Here is a 13,867-nt window from a genome sequence, read left to right on the forward strand (position 1 = left end):
CTTTCTAGACCAGGGATGGAATCCATGCCTCCTGCACTGGCAGGCGGATTCTTATCCACTGTGTCACTAGGGAAGTCCGTCTACCTTTTAACTTTAAAAAACAATCTTACTGATGTATAATTTATATCTGATAAACCACCCATTTTAGGTATAAAATTTGATGGGCATTTACCAATGTATATACTCATATAACCAATGGAAAGTGCTTTTAATTTCTGCTTTTGGAAATGTCCATTTTGAGCTATCTTTGATCTTAGACTTTCAGAAGGCAGTAACACTTTTCTGGAACTTCTGTCATGAGGAATAAATCTAAAAGGAAAATTAAACCTCTGACATATTTAAGGAGTCATCTGTAATCACCTACCCTTTAAGATGCATGTAGCTGTGAACAGGCCTCTGACATTCTTGGTCCTTTTTTGTTCATTCCTTTCCTCAGTAGTTACAAAGTGTCATCTGCTTAGCTGACTCTGTATCAGCAACTGGGATGAAAACTCTTTAGACTGTGTAAGTTAATCTCATCACAGTGTAATGACATATAATACAGGCTGGCAGTTTTCTTCTGTAAAAGGGCGATAGTATTTTCATGAGTATGCTGCTTCTGTCACAGCTACTTGACTCTGCCTTTGTAGTGGAAAAGTGACACAGAAGTACAGAAATGAATGAGTATGACTATACTTCAGTAGACTTTATTTACAAGAACAGGCAGCTGGCAGAATTTGTCCTGTTATTTTCTTATATCAGCTTAAGTAGGAAATACAAGAGTGAAGATGGTAAGAACTTAAAAAGTCATATTTGAATACTTTGACTTAAGAAGATGTCATACAGAAGTTCTTTGTGGGAGGAAAAGGGGAGAAGCCATGAAAGCTTAAATAATGTAAAGATTAAAGTTAACCTGCCAGGGAAAACAAGCTTTATCTGAGGGAATTTATTTATGGGTTTTGTTTTTTGAGAACCTATATTAGAGAAAAAATACTCTACTTGTTTTTAGGACTTGTGAGAAGAAAAAAGGAAAGGCCAGACAAAAACAGAAAGCTGAAAGATGTATTCCTGACATTCAAAAATCAAGGAAAAAAGATGCAAGGAAAAAAAAAACAAATGTCCTCCAAAGAGCCACCACCACTTATGACCTTGACTGTGATTCTTTGGGTATGTCTGCTCTTTTCTTCTCTTGTTCATATTGTGGTATATTTTTAAATGAGCTCCACATTGTTTAATTGTTTACAGTGTATATAGTACTAAGTTCTTGACTTATACTGCCCTAAATTTTTCATTTTTTTCACTAGTTAAGAGGAGAAACTGCGATCGCCTATAGTCAGCATTCAGCCTACTTCATTAATTAATACCTTTGAATTAGAGTACCAAGGAAGCTGATAAACATAGCGATCCAAGATGATTGTTGCTTCAGTTTTCTAAATGCAAGGTTTTAGGCTGCCAGCTTGCCTCAAACCTATATTACAGATACCTATATTTTTGTGCTAAATATTATTCCTGTTAGTAGACAAAACCAGTTTCCTTTCATGGAGGAACTGACATGTATTTTCTGAATGACCATTGTTATGAAGGTAACTGGCAGAACTGTTCTGTGTCAGTTCTTTACCAGAACTATAATCTGCCTCACATCCACCGAACCCCAAGATGAAGTAGAGTATTTACAGCCTTTTCTAGAAAATATAATGAGTAAAAGTTACTAGACCATGTTGTATAAATTTAGGCCATTTCTACCTTGACCTTATAACAAAGAGCTTTACAGAACTTTAAGAGTTCAGGACTGCTTCTGCCAAAAGCATAACACCATACTGGATATAGACGTACCTGCATGTCATTCTTCTACTCCTACCACAGCCGACTCCCTTGTCCCCACTGAAACTTATCCTCTCTAGTACAGAGAAAGGAATAAATTAAATACATGGATGAATGCTTGCAAAATTCACTCCTTAACTGTAGCTCCAGTTCCTTCTCAACCCTTCTTCATTTTATCAAGTCATCCTATTTCTTATAAATTAGGCATATTGCTTATTGTCATTGCTAAAACCATCTTTAGTATTTTGGAGTCCTGGGGCTATAGCACCTGCTGTATATTTTTTTACCCCCCAAACTTAAAAATCCCTAAAAGTATTTCTAACTTTATTATTCTTTTTTAGTCTTAGGTCTTATCATCTCCCTACCTCCACTCCTTTCTTTCACTTATAGTACTATTTTTCAAGAATTTGAGTTAAATTGTGAATATTATTGGTAAAATATTTGAGACTACAAAGTAAAAGACTAAAGTTTGGTAAACCATTTTACAGGCCAGCTGTGTCCATAGGCAAATCATTCAACAAACATTCTAAAAGCATCTTCTATGAACCTTGATCTATGTTAGTTATTGGGAACTTAGAGATGAATAAAATGAGATGCTTCTCCTTCAGAAGCTCAGCGCAGGGGAAGATAATACTGCAATCTGTTTTGGATGTATCATTTTTCCACTGTGATTCATTAGATCATTGTTTGATGAAACTATTAAGACATTCAAGGTCCTCTTGTCACATACATTATTTTGAATGGTGGTGGTTGATGCTGCTATTATTTTTATTATTATCACTATACTTTCCATGGGAAAACCACTAAAATATATGTTAAAAAAACAACACATCTAACATTAAACAACTAAGGTTATGCAAAGGTGCCAGCCAACGATAATTTAAGATGATGTAATTGTGTATATATATTTTCAAGATTCACCTAAACTTTTGTTTTGTGTGTTTAGTGCTGTAATCTATATGTTATAATGTTGCTATTAAAGTGCTTTATTTCTGCTATCATATATAATATACCTGACAGTATTATTATAAATGATTGTAATGTCAGCCTCCTTCACCATACTGTAATAATCTCAAGAGCAAGGACCATCCATTGTGCATCTTGAAGTACAGACTTCTATGAAATTAATACCATAACTTCATTTTGTGTAAATGTGGATTTTCAGAGTAATTTCATTGAAATCCTATCAGAATTTAAAGAGCCTTTTCTTTACACATTAGCAAGTTTAAAATTTCATATTGAGTTAAATCCATCAGCTTAATAGCATTTTTTTTTCTTACTACTTCTAAATGAAAAGAAATGAAGTGAGGAACATTTATAAGTGTTTAAAGAAGTAAAGAGGCAACAATACTACTTACACTACCAACTTCATACAGCTTAGGTTGAAGTATCCAGAATGGTCTGAATCTTTATTAAAATTATTTAATAAAATGAATAAAAATATTCAGAATAAAAAGGCTTTGTTCAAAATTAGAAAGTTCAAAATTTTCACATTTCCAGTTGAACATTTTGAATCATGTTTATATGAGGAATTAGAAAGAAATATATGATTCCATTGAGAAATCATATAGTAACTTCCTTGATTACTTTTGAGTAGTGCCACTTCTCCATGAACTGTAATTTAGAGGCTCCTTTTCCCCAGCATTTGGTATTTCCCAAAAGTCTTTCATTTTGTCATTCATCTTGTAAAATGGCACACAGTATGTGTACGTTGTTAGAGTATTTAACTGTGATGGTTGGTATGATGATTTAAAACTTGTACATATTTATAATTGTATAATTTAAAGTTAGAAATTAAATGGGTTTGGCTTCTGGCTTCTTAAGTTTCAAACTGGAGACTTTCTCTCTTTTTAATTTGCTTTCTTTAGCCAATGACACAGTATAAGATCTGTTTTCCCAAGATCTGTTTTGGTTGTTATCCTATGATTCTTCATGGAGCTTTGGGGGATTCAGCAAAAATGTATCTCTGTGGCCTCCACTAGTGATGAGTATGGGGCCATGCAGATGGAGCTCCATGTTTTAACTCTCCTTAACTAGGATAGCTTCTGTTCCATATATTTTATACCTAGTAAGGTTTTAGTAACCCAAGTGGTTTTCAAGTCAAAAGTAAAAACTAAGTTCTTACCATTAAGGATTTTTTTCAGTTGAAAGACAGTATATAATTATAACACAGGGCACATTGTCAAACATGATATTATTTGAAAGTATTCTGGAAATTTGAAGGAAAGCTTCTTTCAGTTGAGGGAATCGGGACAAAGTTTGTGGATAGGTGAGTTGGAAAACAGAAATGAAGCAGGTTATAGAACAGAACTGAAATAGATAGTAGATGGAGGAAATTTTCCAAGTAGAGTGAATGAGATTAATGAAAGTTGAGAAACAGTGAATTAACAGAATGTCGTTCAGATTGAGTACAGTGAGCAGTTAGAACTATATTGATAAAGACCAGCGAGAGGAGCTACGTACACTAAGTATATTGTGAGACATATGGACAGATTGGTATAGAAATTAATAAATGTTTACAGTTGAAGGGGCAGTGATCTGAACAGACCAGTGCTTCAGAAAGCTTAATTTGACAGTAAAGTGTGTAAAATGGAGTTTGTGGGGGGGGGAAACAGTATATCTGTGAATTTTTTTCTATATTTTGTTTCTAATTTGAAATTTTGATCTTTGGCTTTTTGTCTTATGAAATTAAAGAGAGAACTAAAGAATCAAAAGTACCCGTTGATATTTTAACAACAAAGGAACAGTTTTTCTCAGATGAAGAAAGAAAATATATGACTGTTAATCTGAAGAAACCTTGTATTCTAGTGACACCACTTAAATCTAAAAAAATTATAGAGCAAAAGTGCATGGATAATAATCTGTCATCTGACTCTGTTAAAGCAGTAACAGAATTTGCATTGGGAAAGCTTCAAAAAGAAAGTAAAACAGACTCAAATGAAACTACAAGTCCAGTCAGCAAGCCCACAAAGACTTTAGAAGGCACGTCTGAGTGTAGTGTGGGCCATAATAGTGAAAGTACAGAAGATTGTTTTGAACGTGATTTCTTCACTGTCAACCACAACATAAAAATACCCAGTTCTAAAAAAGAACAAATGGTCACCTCTGACTTTAAGAAAAATACAAGGTTATCAAAACTGAAGAAAATTGAAAATCAAGTAACTGTGTCATTTGACAAGCATCAGTCCTCATCAGATTTGTTTAATGAAGAAAGTGAAAAAGAAAAGAAATTTAGAAGGAAAACTGAGATTGTTAAGAAAACCAGAGCAATAAATACTGAAGAAACAGTGGTTCACCAGAGAAAAAGCACAAGAAAAACAAGGATAGTCCCAGCGATGCCTGAATCTGAAACTGAAGAAAGTGAAAATGAGCTTTATATGAAACAGAAGAAAGCTAAATGTTCTGCTAAAGAAAACCTTCAGAAGCCTGATGTTGGTAATGAACTTCCAAATACCGAGAAAACGGGATCTGGTAAGACAAACAGGCATTTCTTGGAATGCTTGCCTGGTTTTACTCAGGATGCGGAATGGAGTAAGAAAGAATTACAGAAACTTCATTGGTAAGTAGTTAGATTTGACTTTGAAATCTAGGGTGGCCATAAAACAGTTTATAACATGAAAACAAGAGGCTGATTTATGACTTCTAATCATTAAAATGGAAAATGTCATCCAAAGACACTTGAAGAGAAATTGAAATTTATGTAGGGTGGAGGGAGAATACAGATAATGTCTAACTAGGTGGCCATCTGCAGCCCACATATGAAGAAAGTGAAAGTGACCTTTTCTTTTCATTCCCATTTAATATTTCAAGAAAGTCCCCTCCTTCCCTCCCCAAAAACTATTTGAGGGGACTATTATTTGTTAATTAATTTGATTGTGGTAATCACATCACAATGTATATGTGTATCAAATGATCACATGTATATTTTAAATATATACAGTTTTATCTGTCAGTCATACCTCAGTAAAGTAGGGGTAAACTATTTCAACAGACAAATGCAACTCTCTCATTTAGTTCACATTTTAAGGAATATTTTATAATTAACTTTACTATTATAAAACCTTAAATTTGAACCCAAATTTGTATGTTATTTCATAGTCTTTTCCCCCTCATTGATAAATGAAAAACTAGTCTCAAAAATTAGGTGATTTGTCCAGGGTTTCTTAATTAGTGCTGCTTGATAAACCAGGGATGGTAAGAATTGGATTTGGCTACATATACTTGAAAAGCAGTTTCAGTAGTGTGGTAGTTGGTATTGGAAGCCAGGTCACAGTTGAGCAATGGACAGTAAAGATAACCTAGATGGACAACAAAAGATATGTGGCAATGATGGGGAACAGAAGAAGGCACAGTCATAGAAGAGAGTGAGGAGATAAGGGAACGTGTATGTTTAGTTGCTTGCTTTTTATTAAATGAGTCAGGCCGGAGTATAGTGGTATGCTGATGGAAATCATCCAGGAGAAAGACAGGAAAATGTCACTGATAAAAGAGAGGAAAACCATAAGAACATACCACGTTTAGTGTTCCGTTCGCTTGTGTACCCCCAGCTTTATAGCATTTAGAATTCATTTTCAAATCTCTTTTTCTTCCTAAGGGATCTTTGTGCCACTGTACTCTTCCTTTCTCCATTTCCTAAATTTTCCTTCTGTCTTATTTGCAGGCAGAAGTTTTCTTATATTCCAAAGTTCTTGATTTTGGCTGCTTGCTCTATAGCAAAGTGTATTCTTTAGTGATCTTTTCCTTCCAAAGCTCTACTTTTTTATACAGGGATTCCCAAATCTGTGTCTCTAGTTCTGAATTCTTGTACTTAGGTCTGTATTTCCCTATGCCTGCTGGACATCTCTATATAAATCTCACCTACAGCTAACTTTGGGGCTTCCCTGATAGCTCAGTTGGTAAGGAATCCGGCTGCACTGTGGGAGACATGGGTTCGATCCCTGGGTTGGGGAGATCTCCTGGACAAAGGAAAGGCTACCCACTCTAGTATTCTGGCCTGGAGAATTCCATGGACTGTATAGTCCATGGGGTCACAAGGGGACACGATGGAGCGACGTTCACTGTCACAGTTAACTTAATATGTCAAAAGCCAAACTTACTTTCTTCTGCCTGTCCACTTTACCTGACATTCCTGTTTCTTAATATGTAATTCTCTTAGTCAGCTAGCTTTAAACTCTTTATTATTATTGGTTTTTAATCTTTTAAAAAATCATGAAGCTACCAGTATACTTAGGAGATGTTGTGAGTTAGGTTCCAGACTACTGGAATAAACTGAATATCTCAACAAAGCAAGTCACATTAACGTTATGGCTTCCTGGTGCATATAAAAGTTATGTTTACACTATACTATAGTCTGTTAAGTATGCAATAATATTATATCAAAAAAACCCCCACTGTATGTACCTTCATTGGCCTTCCCTGGTGACTCAGATGAATCTGAGTAAAGAATCTGCCTGCAATGCAGGAAACCCAGGTTTGATCCCTGGGTCAGGAAAATCCCCTGGAGAAGGGAATGGCAACCCACTCAGTATTCTTGCCTGGAGAATTCCATGGACAAAGAAGCTTGGCAAGCTACAGTCCATGGGGTCACAAAGAATTGGACACAACTGAGCGACTAACACACATACCTTAATTTAAAAATAACTTGTTGCTTAAAAATACTAATTGTCATTTGAGCCTTCAGCAAGTTGTAATTCCTTTGCTGGTGGAGGGTCTTGCTTTGCTGACCAGAGTGGTGTTTGCTGAAGGTTAGGGTGGCTGTGGCAATTTCTTAAAATAAGACAGTGCAGTTTGCCACATCAATTGACCCTTCCTTTAATGAATGGTTTCTCTGTAGCATGCAATGCTATTTGATAGCATTTCACCCAGAGTAGAACTTCTTTCAAAATGGGAGTCAATCCTCTCAAACCTTGAGACTGCTTTATCAACTAGGTTTATATATTCTAAATCCTTTATTGTCATTTCAGCAATGCTTTATCAGCTAAATTTATATAATATTCTAAATCCTTTATTGTCATGTCAGCAGTCTTCACAGCATCTTCAGTAGATTTCATCTCATGAAACCACTTTCTTTACTCATCCGTAAGACGCAGCTCCTCGTCTGTTCAGGTTTTTTCATGAGGTAGCAATTCAATCACATCTTTAGGCTCCACTTCTAATTGTAGTTCTCTTGCTGTTTCCATCACATCTGCAGTAACTTCTTCCACTGAAGACTTTAACTCCTTCAAGTCATTAATAAGGGTTGGAATCAACTTTTTCCAAAATCCTGTGAATGTTGATGTTTTGAACTCTTCTCATGAGCCACACATGTTCTTAATGGTATTTTCACGGTAAATCCTTTCCAGGGGGGTCTTCAATTTACTTCGCTCAGATCCATTAGAGGAATCACTATCGAGAATAGCTCTAGCCTTAGGAAGTATATTTCTTAAATAATACGACTTTGAAAATCAGAATTACTCCTTGACCCATAAGCTGCAGAATGGACATTATGTAACAGGCTGAAAACAACATTAATCTTGTTGTACATCTCCATCTCAGAGCTCTTGGGTGACCAGGTGCATTGTCAATGAGCAGTAACATTTTGAAAGGAATCTTCTTTTCTGAGTTGCTTTCCACAGTGAGCTTAAAATAATTCAGAACAGATGTGCTGTCCTCTAGGGTTGTTGTTTCACTTATAGAGCCCAGGTAGAGCAGATTTAACATACTTAAGGGTTGCTCAGGTTTTTGAAATGGCAAATGAGCACTGGCTTCAAGTCCCTAGCTGCATGAAGCCAGTCATTGACTTTCTCTCCTTAGCTATAAAAGTCCTAGACAGCGTCTTCTTCCAATACAAGACTGCTTTGTCTACACTGAAAATCTATTGTTTAGCCATCTTCATTGATGATCTTAGCTAGATCTTTTGGCTAATATGCTGCAGTTTCTACATTAGCACTTATTGCTTCACTTTGCATTTTTGTGTTACAGAGATGACTTCTTTCCTTAAACCTCATACCAATTTCTGCTAACTTCAAACTTCTCATCTGTAGCTTCCTGACGTTTTACCCTACATAGAATTAAAGAGAGTTAGGGCCTTGCTCTAGATTAGACTTTGGTTTCAGAGAACCTTGTGACTGGTTTGATCTTCTATCCAGATTGCTAAACTTTCTCCATATCATCAATATGTCTCACTTTCTTATCATTTATGTGTTTACTAGAGTAGCATTTTTAATTTCCTTCAAGAATTTTTGCCTTTGCATTCACATTTGGCTAACATGTACAAGAAGCCTAGCTTTCAGCCTACATCAGCTCTTGACATGCCTTCTTCAGTAAGCTTAATCATGTTTATCAGTTAAATTTGCTGTCTTAGATCCATACAGTTCTTGGCTCCCAAATAATATAACAGTAACATCACTGGTCACCAAAACAAATATAATAATAATGAAAAAGTTTGAAATACTGTGAGAATTACCAGATGTGACAGAGACATGTAGTAACCAAATGCTGTTGGAAAAATGGTGCCAATGGACTTACTTGACAGAGGGTGGCCATAGGCGTTCAATTTGTTCAAAAAATAAAACCCCAGTAAACCAAAGAGCAGTAAAACAAGATATGCCTGTGTAGCCTTTTTCTTGACACTACTCTTTTTCAGACCTTTAATGCCTTTTGCCTGAACTTTGGAAGCAGCTTTGTATTTGTACTTTGTTCATTTCATATGAGTAAGTAATCTGTTTTATACAACTCCAGATTAGTGCTAATGTATTGTGTGGTTCTAACAAGTCAAAACCCTTCACTTGCATTCATACTGATCTTCAAATTATATAAAGATTCTTCTGCCTTACATTGAGAGCAATAGTTGACTTCAGCTATCCTTTTCAGGTTGACCTCAGTTATCTATCCTTTTCAGCTGTATCCCCCATTATTTCCTTTACTGTATATTCAGATCACCTAAGGATATTTTGAAATGCCTGAACTGCAGAAATGCCACTTCCCAATAAGATAAGTAAGCATACTCCACTCTGTTTCTTCTATGCAGGTATAAAAACCTGAACAGAATGCTTGGAACTGCTTTTGTTGATGCAGAAAGATATTGATTCAAAGTAGACTGTTCAGTACGTATATAGTAAACGTCAGAGCATCCACTAAAAAAACTACATAGATATCTTCAAATATATAATAGATAAAATACTTTTTTAAAAAGGCAGAAAAAGAGAAATAGAAGATGGGGAACAAAGAAAAACAATTGCATTAATTATGTTAATAATTTAAATGCACCATTTTATAGACAGATTGTCAGAATGAATTTAAAAACACAATCCCACCAGGCTCCTCTGTTCATGGGATTTTCCAGACAAGAGTACTAGAGTGAGGTGCCATTGCCTTCTCCAGTCATATAAAAGAAACACTTCAAATATGACATCGCCAAGTTAAAAGTGAAAGGATAGATAAATACCATGCAAACCCAATAGATAGCTAGAGTGGCTATACTAATACTGATCAGAGATTTCAGTATGAAGAAAATATCAAGGGTAAAGCAAGACATTACAAAATAATAGAAGTGTCATTTCACGAGGAAGGTTTAATCCTAAATGTGTATGCACTGAACAAAACCTCAAAATACAAGAATCAAAATCTGAAAGAACTAAAAGGAAAGTTGTTCAGTTGCTCAGTTGTGTCCAACTCTTTGCGACCCCATGGACTGCAGCAAACCAGGCTTCCCTGTCCTTCAGGAAAGGAAAGTACTGAACTGGAAAGAGTCATATGCACAATTATCATTGGAGATGTCAGTGTTCTTCTCTTACAGAACTAGTAGACAGGAAATTAGTGAAGGTGTAGGAGAACTGAACAACATTACCAACCGACTGTATCTAGCTGACATTTTAGAATAGTGTACCTAACAGTAGGGAAAAAAATGTTCTTTCCAAGGATAGGTGAATTATTCACCAAGATGAACATTTACTTGATCATATGATAAATCTTAACAAATTGAAAATAACTGAAGTTATACAAAGGGTATTTGTTGGCCATAACTAAATTAAACTACAAATCAATAAAAGAAAAATATTCCAAGTGCTAGAAAAATAAATAACACACCTGTATATAATCCATGGGTCAAAGAGGAGGTCTCAAGGGAAAATATTCTGAACTGAACAAAGAAGAAAATATATCAAAATTTGCAGTGTGAGCCCAGAAGTTCACAAACAACATTATAGATTGATTTTACGTAGCTCATTTCTTTTCCTGATTTTCACAGCCCTGTTTGCATAAAGGCAATCATGGTACAATCTTAACAGTGAATGAACTACTAAGTAATAAAAAGGAAACACTATCGATTCTTGTAACCATTTGAATGAATTTCAAAGGTATTATGCTGAGTGAAAAGAGCCAGCCCAAAAGGTTATGTATTATATGATTCCATTTATATGATGTTCTGGAAAAAACAGAACTAAAAGAAAATGGATCAGGGATTTCCAGTGGTTATACTGGTGAACCACAAAGAGGTAGGACCAGAAGTTTTTTTTTTTTCCAGTCTGATGGAGCTTGTTTTGTATCTGTGACTATGTATATGTTAAGATTCATAGAACCATACCCAAAAGGACAATTATACTATAAACTTAAAATGTTTTATAAGTACCTAGAGTGCATACTATTATAATATTCTGATCTGGAAGACCTGGGCTTGGGTTACCCTTCTTTAGTTTTTTTCACAACTCTGACCCACAGCCATTTCTTTGAAGTTTCAGTTCAGTCGCTCAGTCGTGTCCGACTCTTTGCGACCCCATGAATCGCAGTATGCCAGGCCTCCCTGTTCATCACCAACTCCCAGAGTTCACTCAGACTCACGTCCATCTAGCCAGTGATGCCATCCAGCCATCTCATCCTCTGCCGTCCCCTTCTCCTCCTGCCCCCAATCCCTCCCAGCATCAGAGTCTTTTCTAATGAGTCAACTCTTCGCATCAGGTGGCCAAAGTACTGGAGTTTCAGCTTTAGCATCATTCCTTCCAAAGAAATCCCAGGGCTGATCTCCTTCAGAATGGACTGGTTGGATCTCCTTGCAGTCCAAGGGACTCTCAAGAGTCTTCTCCAACACCACAGTTCAAAAGCATCAATTCTTCAGTGCTCAGCTTTATTCACAGACCAACTCTCACATCCATACATGACCACTGGAAAAACCATAGCCCTGACTAGACGGACCTTTGTTGGCAAAGTAATGTCTCTGCTTTTCAATATGCTATCTAGGTTGGTCATAACTTTTCTTCCAAGGAGTAAGTGTCTTTGAAGTTTACCAGTCTATAAATATGAATTGTTTACCATTCCCTAGAAAATCCCATGGATGGAGGAGCCTGGTAGGCTGCAGTCCATGGGATCGCAAAGAGTCGGACACGACTGAGCAACTTCAGTTTCACTTTTCACTTTCATGCATTGGAGAAGGAAATGGCAACCCACTCCAGGGTTCTTGCCTGGAGAATCCCAGGGATGGGGGAGCCTGGTGGGCTGCTGTCTATGGGGTCGCACAGAGTCGGACACGACTGAAGCGACTTAGCATCAGCAGCCATATGCAGTTTCTTTGTCTTCATTTCTTTGCCAATATTGTTGACTCATTTTCTTCTGTTATATTTTTATCCATCCCTCAAATTTCATCTCACGTGTCACTTCCTCCCTGTAACCTTTCCTTGTTATTACCTCTTCCTACTTTCCACTCAATTAGATGTAATACTTTCTTCTTACAAACAACATAAAGCAAATAATCACATAAGGAGCTTTTGGAAAATGCAAGGACTGTCACCCCAATTCTTCTGAATTGAAATCTTCAGGGGGAGAGTCTATGGATCTGTTTGCTTATTTTCACTTGCTTCCTTAAATTTTGCTATAAGCTCCTTAAGTGATTCTTACTTGCAGCCCACTATTTTATACCCCTCATCATGCTTATAGCCTAGTAGGGTAGATAGATACTTAGCAAATAATCCCTGTAAGAAGTTTATGAGAATATTTATCTGGAAAATGAGTTTGTTTAGGCAGATACCAGAACTAAGATTTGAAGGATAAGTAAGTTTTCAGGCCAAAGATTCAGGATAAGTACATTTTAAATTAAAACCATGTATATAGAGGTAGAAAGTAAGAGGGAATATTTTAAAATACTAAAAGGCCAAAATGACTGGCATACAGAAAGTGAGGGAAGAACAGTAGAGGATGAGAACAGATAGGCAAGGAATAGTATAGGTCCTACTTGGTTTTTATGCTAAGAATGATGAAGTGATTTTTTAAAAAGAAAATGTGCAAAAAGTAGAGCATTCATTAACAAGCTCAATACTGATAATATATGTTTTCCTTTTATATATGGAATAAGTGGTATTCTGTAGTTAGATCATATCTATTCACAAAAGTTGACTCTTAAATATTTAGGAATTTTACAAATTGAATGTTAAAGAGTCATTATTAAAAATTATATAAACTAAAATTTACTAGAAACAAACTCTAAACTTATCACTTCCTAAATATTTTACTATATTTTATTCTTATCTGTGCCCTTGAAGTTTTTAATGTCTGTCATATCTGTATGGTAGAAATTCTGTATAATTGGTAGCTTGAAATCAGCCACAATAGAAGTATTTACAATATGGAAGTTGACAAACACCACAAACAGGGCTTTTTAGCCCCAGAGAACTAGTTAAATTTTTTCCATCATGACACTGCATAGGTTACTTGGTGAGTTAAATAGACCTTTTCTGGCAGAACTATTAATATTAGCCTTAACCACAATATATAAAATCTATTGGGAGTTTGGGAGGCAGTAATATGTGTACCAGGTTCTAAATAATCATTTGCAATGAAATTTTAGAATGTAACTCAGTTGTTAAATTGGGTAACTACCTTTATTGACTTTGTTTTTTCTATTTCAATTTTTATTTCCCTCAATTAAGTACTATACATAAAATACTGAGTTCTAGAAATTAAAATAGAGTAAATGCAAGCATAACACTTTTTAGTACGAGTTTGTAACCTGGAATATATAGAACCTAAGAACTTATCTTCTGTATACTTAGCACCGGTAAGATTCGTGCATTGGTGCAGAAAAGTTAATCATGCTAGGGCC

General features: G+C 35.7%; 1 protein-coding gene across 2 annotated transcripts in view; it reads left to right on the plus strand.

Annotated features, from left to right (window-relative positions):
* The window catches only part of MIS18BP1 (MIS18 binding protein 1), a 45,528-nt gene that overhangs the window by 17,869 nt on the left and 13,792 nt on the right, over positions 1-13,867 (plus strand). For both annotated transcript variants that reach the window (XM_040256687.1, XM_040256688.1), the window contains 2 exons: positions 989-1,146; positions 4,495-5,359. In XM_040256687.1, coding sequence (XP_040112621.1) covers positions 989-1,146; positions 4,495-5,359 — 1,023 coding nt within the window. The remainder of the gene's footprint in view (positions 1-988; positions 1,147-4,494; positions 5,360-13,867) is intronic.

Source organism: Oryx dammah, unplaced genomic scaffold (assembly GCF_014754425.2).
Source record: "Oryx dammah isolate SB20612 unplaced genomic scaffold, SCBI_Odam_1.1 HiC_scaffold_16, whole genome shotgun sequence".
In the NCBI taxonomy this organism is placed as follows: Eukaryota; Metazoa; Chordata; class Mammalia; order Artiodactyla; family Bovidae; genus Oryx; species Oryx dammah.